Here is a 17415-nt window from a genome sequence, read left to right as displayed (position 1 = left end):
CCCTCCGAACCCGCCAGCTGTGGGGCAAGCAGCCAGCCAGGGAAGGTACCATTTAGGATGGAGTGTTCCTCACTTTCCCAGTTGGTCTAGATGGGCTCAAAAAGAATTTAAATTTAACCTATTCCAAAGCACCAAATGATTATTTTAGACCATGAGACCAGATGCTATACTTTCATTATCTTTCCTGATGCCTCTAGTTTTGGCTAAGAATCAAAATAGTTGTCAAGGTTGTCTTAAACTTTCTAAACACATATAATCCAAAGCTGCATGTGTGAAGTGTCTCCAGAATCTTTTATTGCTGCTTTTAAAATTCCCCGTAGACACTAACCCATACTGTTGCACTCAAACACATTTCTACCACAAAGATTAAAAAGTACTTAAGAATATTTTTTATTCTACTCTGTATCAAGGCCATAGACACACAAAATGTTTGGATCACTGAAGTTATAACATTCCATGTTTTCATAGTAAGAACAAGGACATAAATGATCATTTCCTGAGTTTACAGTGCAATGTAAAATTTAATCTGTATTGCTAATCAGACATCTTACAGCATAGAAATGTGATCAAAATGATCATTTGCATTATCATGTCATAAAACACAAGAGCTTACTGTAGAACAGTGATACAGTTTAAATGGTAAGGAACTTTGTGATTCATAACAAAGAATCCTCTATATACTTGTTGCCACGATTGACCTTCCAGGACAAATATCAGTAGTAAAATAAGTTATGGTACAAAATAAAGTCAATAAGGTATCTATAGTGAAGAAACATCTGATTTCATTTAAGAAACTAAAACCTGGATTCTAGTTAACCTATATACAAAAATGTTCTTTTAAAAAACCCTAAGTAATCACAAATTTAGCTAAAACAGTTGAATGACGGGTCTTTATTATGCTGTAAAACTATGGATCTCATCTTTGGAAAAGTTCAAATCATGCAGCAACCTGAAAAACAAATAAAAAGCACATGTTTCTTAGGGAAGATGTTTAAAAATAAAGAAGATCAGAGTTTACCATCATAACCATAGTATTTCTTCATTTTCCCCATTTAGCATGTGTTTTCTAAAAAACTCCACAATTATCACTTCTAAAAAATTAATAATTCCTTAATATCATCTAATATCTAGTAAGTGTTCACATTTTCAATTGTCTCATAAATGCCATAATTTTTTAAAGTTTGTTTGAATCAAGATCCAATTAAAGTCTACTCACTGTGATTGGTTTATATGTCTTTTGGGTTTTTGGTTTTGGTTTTTTTTTTTTGCAGTACGCGGGCCTCTCACTGTTGTGGCCTCTCCCGTTGCGGAGCACAGCCTCCGGACGCGCAGGCTCAGCGGCCATGGCTCACGGGCCCAACGGCTCCGCGGCATGTGGGATCTTCCCGGACCGGGGCACGAACCCGCGTCCCCTGCATCGGCAGGCGGACTCTCAACCACTGCGCCACCAGGGAAGCCCCTCTTTTGGGCATTTTTTGATCTATAACATCCCCTCCAACTCTCTCTCTCTCTCTCTCTCTCTCTCTCTCTCTCTCTCTGTCCTGCAATCTATTTGTTGACAAAATCAGATTTTTAAGTGTTGGGTCTCCCATGGTTCTCATTTTGCTGCATCCCTGTGGTTTACTTTAATAATATGTTCCTTCTTCCTTTTATCTCCCCAAATTTAATAATTGGGTCGAGAGGCTTAATCAGATGCAGGTTCAATTCTTTTTGACAAGACTACTTCATAGTGCTCTTTCATCAGGAGGCACATAATACCGGGTTGCCTCTCTCTTTGGATGCTAACCACCACTGGTGATCTAGGTACAGATCTCCTAGTTTCATTAGGGACCGAAGTTGGTGATATTCTACTCCTATCATTCTTTATTCGTTTATCAGCCAAGGAATTCTATAAAGAATAACTTCTGCTCATCTATTATGTGGTTATCCAGTAGTATAACTCATACAGAAAAGGCAGAAGAAATGCTGGTTTTCTTCCTCTTTATTCACCAGTTTTTGAAGTAAGGACTTCATCCCCTAGCATTCTATCGTAATTTTCCCCCACTGAACAGGAGAAGCAGAAATACTGCTTAAGTATAATTCAACTTGGAGAATACTGTAAATGGAGACTGAAATCTTAAAAGTAGCTCTGTTTAAAATAGTGCTGAAGGGGACTTCCCTGGCGGTCCAGTGGTTAGGACTCCACGTTTCCACTGCAGGGAGCATGGGTTTGACCCCTGGTTGGGGAACTAAGATCCTGCAAGCCATGTGGCATGGCCAAAAAAAAAAAGGAGGTGAAAAAATAAATAAATAAAATGCTGCTGAAAATAATAAACATTTACTTTGTACTCACTCTTTGTAGTCACTGTGCTAAGCATTTCACATGTATCAATATTATCATTTATTCCCTTGGATAGGTGAGTGCACGAAAACTTAGAAGGTTTTGGCCCTAGGACACTTAGCTGATGATTGTAGCATGACTCTAAGTGGTGGAGCTGGGATTCCAACCCAAAGTGGCAGCTTCCAGAGCTGACACGCACATTCAGACAAAGGGACAGGATGGCACAGGAGTTACGAGGGCCAATGTGGTGCGGCAGGCAAGCCTCTCACTATCTGAACCCAACCTACCTTTCCGGACATACCGCCTGTCTTTTTCATAATTAAAATTAAAAATAAAATAGCAAGAGAGAAAATTACCTAGCAAATGTTAGGTTCAGTCATATACCAAACAAGGAAATGCAGGGCATTTAAGGCAGTCATATTTTAAAGTCATCTAGAAACCCAACAGTGGCTATATCTAACCAAATATTTTAAAGTGTCATTTTAGAGTTAAATAAGATCAAGGTGATTTTTAAATAAGACGGTCACTACCACTGGCTATTCTTTGTGTGGAGTTCAACTCTTGGTCTTGGCTTATTTATGTTCTAGTCTCTGGTTTTTGTCTTGCTGTTTGGCTTTCTCTCACTGTGTTATCGATTAATGCTCACCCAGTTGCAGAGAATGATGGAAGATCAAAAGCTACAATGAGATGAACACTGCTTATTATGATATATTTTTTAAAAATTATTATATATTATGAAGCTTTGGTGGAAGAGGAGGTTGAATCTAGTGTCCCCAAAACTATCTGGCACCAATCTTGTGAAAGCGTCCACACTACGAGCCACTACCAGAGGCCATCAAGAGCTGGCTGTGTCTGACTTTTGTGTTCACGTCTAACTCTGTGCATAATCCGGGCCTCTGACGCTTCACCTGCACGCAGATTAAACACTTTGTTATTATTTTCTTATGCTGTGACAGACTACTGAAGTGCATGTTCATATGAATAGGAAGAAATGAAAGCCACGTCAACTGCTGTTTATAGGAGGTCGTCATTTCATGGTGCTGAGATTCTCTCTCCTACCATGTTGCTACTCACTTCATTCCTTGTTCTGTAAATGGCACTGGTCCACAAATGCAGATGAGGACTTTGGACGTGTCTAAACTTCTTTTCAAAAATTCAGAAAGCAGAGCTGGTGAAATGTATCCCCGTTTGCCGTTCCATTCAGAAGTAGGTACTGAGAGAACAAATTCAAGGTCAAATCTGGAGAAAAGAAACATTTTTTAAAAGTCTATTACATTAAATACATTATGAACATGTTTCCAGTTCACTAACGCATCTTTTTCTCCCCTGGAGAACAAATCAAGGTTGACACGCTTGCTAGCAAAGCACTAGAACAGAATGTAAACAAACATTTTGCAAAAACATACAGGTTAATCCACATTTACTAAAGATAAACTTTTGCTATAGATAAGAGAATAATTTGACATTTTCTATTGAACTCATTAGAAAGAGAGCTCTAAAGGATCTCAGAGAACTCCACATTTTTATTAATAATTCGCTTGTATAAAGCACAGTAAAGAGCAACGACCAGTGACATGTGCATTTTCATCTGACTCAAACCCCTCCAATGAGTCCTTGACCCTGATAACCAACGGCCTATCTGACTTCTTACTGTTACTGTCTTCATGGCTTCAACCTTGACTTACAGTATCCCTGTGCCACACCCAATGTCACTGCTGTGAATGGCACCACAGTCCATTTGGTTGCACAAACCAGAAACCCGGGACTGATCTGCCTCACCCTCCACGTCCAAATTCTCCCCAATCCTAGCTCCTAACTCTGTGCTCTGCTTCTCTCAGCCTTCACCCACATCCTGCCTGTTCTCTTTCTCCTTCTGTAATGTTTCTACCACACCCCACTGTTCAGTTTCTTAGCTCAAGCATCATTTCCAGGGAAGCACTGCAGCCCCACCAGTCTGGAGTCCTTTTGTAATTACACGTGTTGTAGAAATGTTTCCCTTTTCCTCTTCTTTATAGCCTTTCTATCAGGCTGTAAATATGTGGCCACCAAGGTGATTATTCTAGTAATGTCTACCTTCCCCATTAGACCAGAAACTCCGTGAGAGCAGGGACCATGTTTGCTTGGGTTATCACTGCACCCCTAGTGGCCATCACACAGGAGGCACTCAAACACTATGGAGTGAAACATTTTAAAGAAAAGAAAGGGTACAGAATTACAATCAGAAAGAAGCACATCAAACCAAGCCTCACAAGGGAACAACAGACCAGTTCTTCCCACAGCTCTGTAATCTGTTAAGTGAACTGCTGATGAACAGCCATAGCAAATTCAAAATTCTAAGCTCTACCTGCTCCCTTTGCTCCATTTTTGCAAATGCAATCAGTTCTTATCATTTTCAGTAGCATCAGATCGAATGTGTTTCTACATTTTCCACTTGAGTAATATGTTAATCTCAATCTTAAGAAAACGCTGAAGCAAATAATTTCTCTCGTGAGGTGGCCCTGGGAGCCAAACATCAGAACAGAAGCAAGCTGTGGTCCTCGCCTGGCTGGGCTGGGGCTGGGTGAACGCTCCCAAGAGCGGACGGGCCAGCACAAGCATACAGACCAGCTCAGGGCGCCAGCCGGGGCTACAGAACCCGTCCCAGCTCTCACCAGACCCAGCCTCTAGGGCTTATAGGTCCATCTGTGGAACAAGGTGGGAAAACTATATGCTCTCTTACAATTCTAATATTCTGATTTTGTATTTAAAAACCCAACAGAGACGTGTTTTACTTCTTGCCTTCAAGGTTCCCATTTCACTTTAGCAGCAATAGGAATCCACCCTACACAAAACAGTACCCCAAATTCTTTCTTTCACTAGCATTTTTTCCTTCCCAGCACTTATCATTAAGATAGCGTTACGTAATTCTGGAATGTGATGTTTGTTTGCTGCTCCGTGATGCCAGAGTCCTGGCCTGCCTTGTTCATACTGTATCCAGGCCTGGCATGAGGCAAGTGTGCAAAAAATACTTGATGAATGAATAAAGGAATTTATTTAGCAAGAAGCCATATTGGTTAAAAATAAACACTATACTCAGAAGGACAAAGCCATATGCCGGCATCTGTGAAATTACATATAAAGATGTGTGTGAATTTGTAAGGGCATTTTTCTGGGAAGAAGGTCTATAACCTTTCATCAGATTATCAAAGGGGACCCAAAAGCAGCTGTGGAACCACTGTCTTAAGACGTTTCTAATTATACACAGACAACGCAATAAAATATAGCAACTGCCTTGTTAAATTACAAATAAAAGGTAGTCTCCTCTGCCTCTATTTCCAATCAGTCTGTCACTGGAATAAAACTGCTAAGATATATAAATCAATACTGGCATCCTTTGTCATCTGAATAAAAATCTTAATTTTCCTTTAGTGAGATGCTTTAAAAAGAAAAAAAAGAAAAACAAAAAGCCTAATCAGTGGCATGCTTTCTGCAGGCATCTACTAAAGGGTGAAAAATAACTGTGATCCTTACATAAATGGTATAAATTCCTCATGTATTTTGTATTTATTCACATATTGGTCCCCTGGGTATACCTTTGGGTCTCTCAGTGGAAAACGTGACCAGGTGGCATGGATGCGATTTTCAGGGGGTTGTAAGGAGGCTGACATCTGTGTCTCTTCTCCTTCACAGCCCTGGAAAAGAGCTTTCACTGGAGCGGGAGCGATCCCAAGGTAAGACTCAAGAATACAGGAATGAAGGACTTCTTATACCATATCAGGATACAGATGGTTACTGTGGATGGTTGCTTCTGAATTTTTCTGAAGGGCAACTTACTGTCTGAAGCATTTATAGCCTTGAGGCATGAGGGGACGCACTGGCAAATGTCCTGAAACTCCTTTCTGCCCTATGATTTCAGAAGTGCCAGAAAGGACTGGGACTCTTGAAAAGGTTACCTGAAAATAAATTTCGAGAATCCATAAAGTGCAAAGCAACATGAGAGACAGAAAAAGAGAGAGAGAGAGAGAGAGAGAGAGACAGAGACAGAGAGACAGAGACAGAGAGAGAGACCTGCTTCTGATGAATGCCTATGAGGTCTAAATGTCAATGGAAGTAAACAAGCTTGTCCAAAAAAAATTACTTTAAAGTAGGCTGATAAATGACCTGAGATTTAAAAAATCTTGAAATAAAAACGTATGCATTCAGTCTAAACCATATGCAGAGCCTGAAGTCATTCAACAGCGTATTCCCTCCTCCTCCAGGCAATCAGCTTCCCAGACCCACTCCTTCCTATTTCTTACACATACATAGCCCTGCCTTCCCAATTTTACTGCCACAACTCCAGGTCCGGCCCTTCTATCTCTTGTCTAAGATGCTGCTCTAATAAGCTTACCCTCATCTATCTGGCATATCCTTGTTATACTAGTTCTCCTAAAAACCCAGAGCCAATCTCACAACTTCTTTGCTAAAGCTTCAGTGGCTTGTCACTGCCCACAAAGTAGTATTTCAGAGTATTTGGGGCCCCAGCTTTTCCTGGTTTCTCTAGCTAAAGAAAAATACTAGAATCTGCAGAAAAACTTGCTACTTGCTCATGGGAAAAACAGCTCACAAAATAAACAGCTAAGGGTTAAAAATATTTCTCAAAACAAATCTGATTAAACACGTGTGCTCCTCCAAATGTTAGTGGTCGTCCATGAAAACAAAAGGCTAACCTGTCAAGTAAGTTTGGGACTACTGGGTTAAGAGAAGTTAAACAGATTTGTTTAGAATTTCTCAAAGCCTTGAATATGCTAAGTTTATATTAAACTTCAAGAAGATAACACAGTACACATTATTTCTCAAACTTATTTAATCATAGAGCTCTTTAGGGGGAACACGTGAATATTTCAAGGAACACATTCCAAGAAACACACCCCTGGGACTTCCCTGGTGGCACAGTGGTTAAGAATCCGCCTGCCAATGCAGGGGACATGGGTTCAATCCCTGGTCCGGGAAGATCCCACATGCCACGGAGCAACTAAGCCCGTGTGCCACAGCTACTGGGCTTGCGCTCTAGAGCCTGCGAGCCACAAGTGCTGAAGCCCACGTTCCCTAGGGCCTGTGTGCTGCAACTACTGAGCCTGCGTGCTACAACTGCCGAAGCCCACGCACCTACAGCCCATGCTCCGCAACAAGAGAAGCCACCACAATGAGAAGCCCACGCACCACAATGAAGAGTAGCCTCCGCTCACCGCAACTAGAGAAAGGTCACACGCAGCAACGAAGACCCAATGCAGCCAAAACATAAATAAATTTAAACAAAAAACAAAAAACATTGGGAACTGTATTCAATATCTTGTAATAACCTATAATGGAAAATAATCTAAAAAATATATATCTGAATCAATTTGCTGTTCATCTGAAACTCACACAATATTGTGAATCAACTATACTTCAATAAAAAAAAAAAATCCAAAAAAACACCACCCCTGGAGGAACATCTGGGAGGAACAGAGAGTGGTATAGGGTCCAGATTAGGGCCCACATAACTGAGTTGCCTCACAGGCTGGGGAAAAAGAAAGGCATTCAAGCACCTTGTTTAACTTACTTGTGCTTACGGAATCACTGGATTTTGCTGTCTTAAATGGGACTTACACATTGCTGGTACCCAAAGTGACACCAGAATATAGAAAACCTTTACCTTTTGAGAGGCTATTGTCAAAATGGATCAATAGGCCTTGGTACACTTTGACTTAGTGATTCTTCTGGTGAATCTTTATCCTGCATAGTTAGAGAGGTACAGAAAACTTTGTACTCACTATGTCAAACAGTAGAGGGTTGGTTAAACAAATTATGGTATGAACTCAATGACCAAATACAATGCAGCTATTAAAAATCATAGTGTAGTGTGAGTTTTCCCAACTAGCGCTACTGGCAGTTTGGGCAGGATAATTCTTTGCTGTCCTGTGCTGTCTTGTGCACTGGAGGCTCTTAACAGCATTCTTGTAGGCTCTTAGCAGTCTCTACCCACTAGGTGCCAGGGGAACCCCTTCCATCAGTTGTTACAATCAAACACATTTTGAGACATAAATGTCCACTAGGGTGTCAGGGTGTCAGGCGGGGAGAAACAGAATCACTCCAGGTCGAGAGCCATAGGTTGAAAGTATTCTATACATAGAATACACACAATTCACTAAAAATGTAGTTATAGAAAGTATAGTCAGTATGGCCACATTATTTAAAAATACAAAACAAAAATAATGTGTGCATTTAAGTGTGTAAGTGCATGCGTGTGTGTATGTATGTGTGTGTCTGTGTGAGAGAGAGGGAGAGAAAGAGAATGGAAAGATACAAACCATAATGTTGTTCCTTGGATGGTAAGATTATGGGTGATCTTTTCCCTTATATATTTTTCTATACAAATATGTATTAATTTTATAAATGGGGAAAATCAGCAAATCAGCAAATTCTACTATTTATAGAAAAGAATATGCTACTAACTTTACTAAAATAAGGTTATTATCTTCAAACACGACTGCTTTGAAAGGGAAGGAAAATACTTATTATATTTATATATAACAGAATGCCATCCAGAAGCCAATCTCACTGTCAAACTGTCCTGCACCTCAAAAAGGATTCTGCAAAAGCAGAGAACTCAGAGCGGGTGCGTTCTACTGGGGGAGGGGGGAGTACCAGCGTGTAAGACTGAGTCAACCAGGCCTCATAGCACTGCTCAGTAGTCGAGACAGAGATAAGTGAAATTTAATTTGGATTTCCGTTTACATAGTAATTAGCTACACCTGCTGCTGTACATATTTACCTTCTACTGGAGTTAACAGTCAAGTGTAATAAAATATTTGGCTAAAATTCAGGCAAGCTAACTTTTTTTTTTTCCGTTGAAATTTTATGCTTAATGACATGAAAACTGAATTGAAACAGAAACATCCTGAAAGAGTACAAATGGTCTACCTATTTTCGGCAATTCTGTTAAGTTTAGCAACATGGGAAAATGAAGAGATGCATTCCTTGGATTGCATGAGAAGATAAGCCAACACAAATCCTGTTCCCTGTTATACCCCCACACAGGCACCTGGGAGATGCTCACAGGAAATTCATGAGTAAATGAATGTTACAAATATGCTAATTCTGGGCGAGGCACCCACATCCGCTATCTCATGGCCCCCACTCCCAAACAACCCTAAGACGGAGATATTGATGTCCCTGTTCTACAGATGGAAAAACTGAAGCTCCCTCAGATCAAGTGACTTGCCTGAGGTCACAGGTTAATAAGTTTCCATCATACAACAATGTTTCAAAGAATTTCCTTTGCTAACTATATTATTTGGATAAACTCTGAGGACAAGCACAGCATGCTTGCTGAAAATGAAAATATTAGATAATACACCAGTCTCAGTATACATTTTTCCTATCCCTCCTTGTTCCCCAAAGGATTGAATGGAAAGCTGTGCCCTAATCCTACAGAGAGTAAGGTATTTCATTTGTTTTAACTGTAGAACTTATTTTTTTTAATAGTCACAATCCAATAATAATTTAACCAAGGAGATGTGTTCAAATTTCACATTCTGCCATCAGAAACTTTATTACTAAAACGAGCAGTGACATAGGAGAGTCAAGATGTAGGAAAGGGTGGTTAACAGATAAAAAAAATTAAGCCTTAAATGTTAACTAAATGACAGATGTGACAAATTAAAACTACCTTATATTAATTTGAACTTTCACTTTCTTTCTGTGTATGGGGCTCAACAATTATGCTCTGAATGTACAGTACTACCGAGAGCCATCAGTAAACCTTTAAGGCTAGGTTTCTCCTCTATCTGCATAAAACCTGAGAATATGGAAGGTTCCTGACAAATGTTCCAAAGCCACGTTACATACACAAGGCCTCTGTGTTTCCCACTGAGGGTCTGACCCCAAGGCCTTTGTGTTTCCAGTGAGGGTCTGACCCTGAGTCTCCAGGGGGGCACAGATTATCCAACGGTGGAAGTCAATGTCAGTAGAGGGCCCCCAGCAAGGGGAGTGTACCTCCAGAAAGTGGAAGGAAAGGGAGGGAGCAGTGAGCACACAGTAGCAGGAGCAGGCGGGTGAGAGCCGGGAGAGAGCGCGAGCGAGCAGGAGAGAGGATAAAGGTAGGCCAGAGGCAAAACACTCACTTCTCCCAGCACACTGAAGTGTCTCACTCACTTAGAGCCAGTCAACCAGAAGTGAAAAAAAAGGGGCCTTTCCTCATCCTCAATCCTGCAGCCTATGCAATTCCACCAACCCAAATTATGTGGACCAAGCAAGACAAAACAAAACACACAGGGGACGTTGTTAAAGGGCACTTCATGTTCAGAAGCTGTCAACACATGCCTTTCTACCAATTCTTTCTCTTTTTTTTAAATTTTTTTTAACTTTTTATTTTATATTGGAGTATAGTTGATTAACAACACTGTATTAGTTTCAGGTGTAAAACAAAGTGATTCAGTTATACGTATACACGTTACTTCTTATGTCGAGTTTAACATCAATGGATAGACTAAGAGTACAATGTCTGTTTGCTGAAATAATAGTAAATGAATTTTTCTTGTACAAGCAAACTATCTTTGAAGAATACCATGTCCCAAAACTGCCAGAAACACTTTTTTAAAAAAACCTAGCTAAAAAAGTGTAGCTATGTCTGCTTAAAGTCTTTTAAATGCTTGTTTAGGAAACAGGAGCTCAAACAGTCAATACAAGAACACATGTATATAGAGGTCCTTCATAACAGCAACCCAAATACCTGAGGCAGGGCTTCACGATTTCCAAGCATTTGCACTATCTTCTCTAGTACTCACAACAGGATTATGAAGTAAATAGGAAAGATGTCATTATTCTATTTTGAAAATAAAGGGACAGGCCCACAGAGCTACGTAATTTTTGAATACAGTTTCAAGCTAGTAAACGGTAGACTGAAAACCAGAATTTAGGTCTTTAGGCTTTTTGATAAATGCTGCTTCCGATTTTCCACTTTGAAAATTAGTGAAAAAGACACTTGAAAAACCCAGGAATTTCTTTTTCTTTAAATTATGCTCTAAATTGCCGTGCAACTACTTAAGTATAGCACATATTCTTAGGTTTATGTTTTAAGTATGTAAGAAGAGAAAACACTTCGATGATTAAATTCAGGTAGTCCTTCATTTGTGCAAATTATTTACTAAAAGAGAAAGAGGGGGAGGATGGGAGACAACAGGGAGGAAAAGACTAGAAGGAACCACAGCATCACCTTAGTGAGGATGTTCAGAAAATATTCAGAAGAACCTGGAGCCCCTGGGACAGCTGGATTTCTGAGGTCTTTAACTTTTAAAATGTCTAGAACTTTATCTCCACCATACTGTCATAAACATAAATACGTCAGATATTTTGTATGACTTACGAAGTTCTGCAATTCTTAGAAATAGTTTTTAATGATTACAAAAATGCTTCAGAAACATGACAGTTTGTCCAATTCATTCTTCTTCTGAAAATTTTGTTTTGAATTTCCAACTGCTTTCATATCTCTTTAGGGGAGATGGGGCGTATGCGTGGTTAAATTATCTCACTTCCTTGGACTGTGCTAGGGCTCTTTTTTCAATGAAACAAATTGCCACCTTGCTGTCCTTGCTGCCTCATTTTACCACTGAATTCAGCCTGACTCAGACTTTTTTCTATTACCTATACCAGCATTTCCCAAAGTGTGTACTGAGGACCACTAGTGATATTTAATACGTGTTAATGTGAACGAAAAAAAATGAAGAGAAACTTGCTAAACAATGCAGAAGGAATCCCCTTCTTGGAAAGTCACAATGGACACTGGCATAGTAAACGCTCTAAGAAATCCTGTAGTAAAAACAACATGTTTATTTTTGCTTAACCTACCTCACCAGATTTATTTGATCTGTCCCCATTATAACAAGAAAATTTCGAATTACCAAATTGGCTACACTGGATCATTTTCAATGAAACCTAACTCAGTATACACAACATAAAGCCCAGTATATATTTTATTGATACATATTTGATGTCACATTGACCTTATCAAACTATTTCTTTGGGAAAGGTGTACTAACATTACTTAACATTACTTACATTTAGTTTTTTGTGTTTTTTTTTTTTAAGAGAATTAGTGATTATTTTTGTTTGAAGGAGATTCCTGGTCAGTTAAAAACTCCAACCAAAGGAGGCAGGGTATCAACTGACTAAACCTGTATGAATATTTAAAAACAGAGCTAACACCACTTTTATACCTTTTATCCTTAAATGCTAATTTCTCCAATTGGCTTCTCCAAATTATGTCATCCTCTGTTTTATTGAAGAACATCAGCTTCACTTTCCTTAAAAGAAAAAACAACAACTCAAAAAGTACTATTTCGATTATAGAATTAAAAATATGCATGAATGGAAAGTCTAAAAGTGAACTAGCATGAATGTTTTTTTAGTGCCAATTAGGTAACCAAAAATATCAAAATTAAAGGAATCAAGTAAATAAAAAAGCTTGGAGCGGAGGAAGCAGAGTGAGAAATGACGACTGAGGGGTAACATGTCTGTTGAGGTCCACTAAGTATTTAATCGATTTAGAATAACTTCTACTAATCTAGCAGTCTTACAAGGGGTAGTAATTAAAGACAAAATGACATACCTGAGACTGGGTATATTAGTCAAAGCATAACTCAGTACTTTAACCATTGGTGTGAAGCCTGTTCCCGCTGCCAATAAAAAGAGATCTTCCAAGTCTTGGAACTGGGATATTTTAAAATTGCCCTCGGGATTGCTTACAGAAACATAATCTCCTAAACGATGAAATATACATAAAATCAGGAAAAAAAAAAATGAGACCGTTAACCTAGCTGAATTAAGAACACTAGGAGAAACAGTTGCATAATTATCAGACTACATCTCAGTTTTTAAGGAATGTAAGGGGTTTTGAGAATACTCATTAGGCTCCCAAGTATGTCATTATACTCAAATTATCATTATAATCAAATTAATAATGAGATTTCATTATACTCGTTTCCCAATATTATTTTCCCAAATCAACTGGAGTCTCTAACATACAAACTATCGCCAAATATTTAACTACAAATTATCAATAAAGGCTTGATTGCTAAACTAAAACTAGGCACTTCAAAAGCAGAGTCCGAGTATACCTGTCTTGCACAGTATAGGGTGGAAAATACACATTCACTACTTACATACTGATTCTTAGCCACAGTAATATGCGTAGTAGGAGAGAAAATTGAAATGGAAATGTATTCTAATATCTTATGTTGTTAGTAAATGTGCTAACTTTGCCTCCATCAAATCTCTGAAAATACCTATCAATTAAAACAAGAGCTGTTCTGCATTTAATTCCCATAAAGACAAAGCAAGATCAGAAACCGTACTTGGGGCATGGTACTTCCAAATTTTCAATCAAAACAGTTGAATACACCCTTTTCTGCTATGCAGTTGATATAATCGCTATGTACCACTCATATAAGAGAACTGTCTTTAGGACATTTCAGAAATTTTCAGTGTTACTTTAAAAATACAAAATAAAGCTGACCATATTTTAAAAACAATTTCAAATGCTCCAGTTTATTTTTAAATGTTTGGATGCTCATCATTTTTCCCTTTTTTGTCCATGGCAGGAGAGTAAGAATGTTGTAGTAATTGATGAGTTAAACATTAGAAAGTAACAGAAGCTCCTTGTTATAGTTTGAAAGGGACCCTAAGATCAGAACATCCTCAGGAAGAAGTCAGCTGGTTGTTTACTAAAGCAGCCTCACAGAATGATATTAACTTGATAACTTTTGCCCACAGTCCAGTCCTTCCAATGTCATAAAATTGATTAGACTCAGGCAAGGACTTGATGCTAATCAAGTTCACAAGAGATATTAAAGCACACATGCCAGAATGGCAATGGATTTTCAGCCTGACTACCTGCATCTAGTGACCTGAGCATTACATGCCCCATCCAGGGCATCTCATTCCCAGTACTGGAAGACCAAATATTTGGAACATTTGGAAGGGCAAAATAATCGTTTAAAAGTTACTTGATGAACATGGAATTGAAACAAAGAAGTGGATAATTTTATAGGGTAGCTCACATAGGCCATAATGAGGCTTCATGAGTTATCACTGCTCTCATGAAGGCACCTCATTCCCAGTATTGGAAGGGCATCTCCAGGGCATCTCATTCCCAGTACTGGAAGGCATCTCATTCCCAGTATTGGAAGACCAAACCAGGGCATCTCATTCCCAGTACTGGAAGACCAAACATTTGGAACATTTGGAAGGGCAAAATAATCGTTTAAAAGTTGCTTGATGAACATGGAATTGAAACAAAGAAGTGGATAATTTTATAGGGTAGCTCACATAGGCCATATTGAGACTTCATGAGTTACCACTGCCATGCCAGTGTACAACCCTCTAAGTGGCACCAGTATCTGTGCCATGACTAGTTCCCCTAGACGAAGTTGAAAAAACACTGATCTTGCTATTCTGGCTTTCCTTTCCCATGCTCTATGCTGACTCTCCACCCTGCTCTCTGCTACACAATCTCTATGGATAGGTTATAATACCATCAGTTAAGTTTCCAGCTGCTATATTACAATCATGTTGTCAGTCCTTCACAAGGTGATATCACCTTCACTAGATCTGTAGGTATTCCAAAATTCGTTAGGTTCACATTTATGTTCAATATTTTGATTTCTGTAACCAAAGATGACTCATCACATCTATTATATGTGGACTGCTGAGCTTAACTTTCAGAGAGCCTCAAATTTTCTCTATTTCCAAATTTTAGTGATCTACTTCACTCGATATTACTGCTAATACTGTCTTAAAAGGGGAAGAGCTCTTTTATTGTTAGGCAGAAGGCAGTGAAAAGTTGAAGACACAGAAAAAGGAGTAGAAACAGGAAGGGGGGCAGTCTCTAAATATCAGTAGATTTCCTTATAGTCCCTTTATTAATTCTTTCAAAGTACTTTTATTGAGAGCCTGTTATGCACTAACTGCCCTGCTGGGTATGGAAAATACAAAGATAAGACGTATCTATCCTTAAACTCAAAGTCCTGTAAAGAAGGAATATTATTTATTCTTATCCTAGATCAATGAACAAAGTGTTAGTTACCGAGGGGTTCAGAAGAGGAGGGAGGCTTCATAAGGTAAGTGATATTTTTAAAAAATATTTTTAAAAAGGTACTTGACAGGTAGAGAGAGGCATTCTAAAAAGCTCAAGCACCTAAGAATGAGGATGACAAACTTCTGGACTAACTGATTAAGTCCTCTTCGTGACCTGCAAAGACTTGGATGCTATTTCCAGCTTCACCTCTCACCATACAAAATACTTGTGCTACTCAGGTAATGGAGACCCATCCAAGGCGTCAAAGCTGCAGAGAAACATGATTAAATCTATCATCAAGGCAGTATGGAAAAAGAACTGGAAAATGCAGATTAACAGAAGGATACCAGTTAGAGGCAACTGAGAGAGACCCATTACAGATTAAGAGAGAAATGATGAAGGCTTGATCTAAGAAGGTGGCAGAAGGGATAGAAAAGAAAGATTAACAAGTCACTGAGAGGTAGACTCAATAAAACTTAGCGACTGACTGGATTGGGAGGGAGAAAATGGGAAGATGCAGCGATGTCTCGAGTCTCCAGATTGGGTCGAGGATGAACAGTGATGCTGCAAATAACAGATGAGGAAGAACATGGAAGCAAGGATAGGTTGGTGGGACTAAGAGAACATGACTTTGGCTGGAGACATGATGAGTTTAAGATATTTGACAGACTCCCACAGGGAGATAACTAAAAGAAACTGTAACATGTGATCCAATCCAGAACACAATCTAGGTTAAAAAATATATATACTAACCAATCTGAAGATGATCAAGCTCTGATGTGAAGAGTCCAGCAGGATAGATTTTGATCAAAAAATAGATGTATTTATTGTTGGGAAGAACTGGTTCCTTGAACTCTGAGAATAAGGAATCAGATACAGGTGTATATGGCTTCACAATTTCAGTACCTGGAAAAAGTCACAACAAAGAAATTCAAATCTAAAAATCTAAATGAAGATGAAGCATACAAATTTTATGATGCTATCAGTATATATTTAAAACTGTACACTTAATGTGAACGTAATTCTATGTTCTATATGTATGTAGTACATGTATATATACCCTAAACCTATGTGTGCTGATATAATTTTAACAAATCAGTAATCTACCCATAATATAATCTGTTTTTATTAAGCGTGGCATAAGGTGATGGGGTTTTATGTTAATAAGCTTAGACAACCATCTACACCATCAACACGTAAGCTTTGTAATAGGCTACAACAAAAATGGCATTAAAAGTTTACACAGAGATGCAAGAAGGTACTTACATAATAATTTAAATTATACACCAAATTATTAAAAGATTTTATTTTATTTATTTTTGGCCTCACCACACGGCATGCAGGATCTTAGTCCTCTGATCAGGGATCAAACCCGTGCCCCCTGAAGTGGAAGCATGCAGTCTTAACCACTGGACCACCAGGGAAGTCCCCATATACCAAATTTTTAACAATGGATACCAATGGCCAGTGGGATCATTTGAGTTCCAGGAAGGGAAGAATTTCACTTTTTACTTTATATATTTTGAATTGTTTTAACAATTTAATATTTTATATATTACGTTGGTAACTGAAAAGAATGTTAATCCAACTACTTCTAAGAATATAATAATAAAAAACAGGGTAAAATTAATAAGAAGTCATATTTTAGCCAGCCAAATTCCAAAGAAAGAGGAGTCACCACATATTTGAAAGACCAAAATTTTATACATGGTTCCATCACATATACAAAAATTAATCTATGTGTAAATTATAATACATTGACAATACCCACACTGGGGAAGATACCAGCTATTGAATGATAACTTGGCATTAGTGATGATGAAGAGAAAAACTGAACAGTGCCATCATAATAAACCATAGTCACCAAATCCTGGCTGGTAGTCTGTGAGGCTGATTGCTGGAAAGGCTAGGAGTGTTATCTTCTGCAGTTTCAAAAGACTAAGAAGATGTTAGACATTGGTAAGAAAGGTATTTAAAACAAGTAAATGAGGTAATTTCAGGACGAAAATGAGGGGAAAAG

General features: G+C 38.6%; 1 protein-coding gene across 1 annotated transcript in view; it reads right to left on the bottom strand.

Annotated features, from left to right (window-relative positions):
* Nucleotides 1-366: 366 nt before the first annotated feature.
* The window catches only part of LOC103082357 (cytochrome b5 reductase 4), a 93446-nt gene continuing 76397 nt past the window's right edge, over nucleotides 367-17415 (bottom strand). Inside the window, exons 12-16 of the mRNA XM_007466017.1 lie at nucleotides 16149-16301; nucleotides 12930-13080; nucleotides 12538-12624; nucleotides 3395-3559; nucleotides 367-949 (exon numbers count right to left, since the gene is read on the bottom strand). Of these exons, the coding sequence (XP_007466079.1) occupies nucleotides 895-949; nucleotides 3395-3559; nucleotides 12538-12624; nucleotides 12930-13080; nucleotides 16149-16301 (611 nt within the window). The 3' untranslated portion in view covers nucleotides 367-894. The remainder of the gene's footprint in view (nucleotides 950-3394; nucleotides 3560-12537; nucleotides 12625-12929; nucleotides 13081-16148; nucleotides 16302-17415) is intronic.

Source organism: Lipotes vexillifer, unplaced genomic scaffold (genome assembly GCF_000442215.2).
Source record: "Lipotes vexillifer unplaced genomic scaffold, Lipotes_vexillifer_v1.1 scaffold1971, whole genome shotgun sequence".
Classification (NCBI taxonomy): Eukaryota; Metazoa; Chordata; class Mammalia; order Artiodactyla; family Lipotidae; genus Lipotes; species Lipotes vexillifer.
This window is presented reverse-complemented; position numbering and strand designations above follow the sequence as displayed.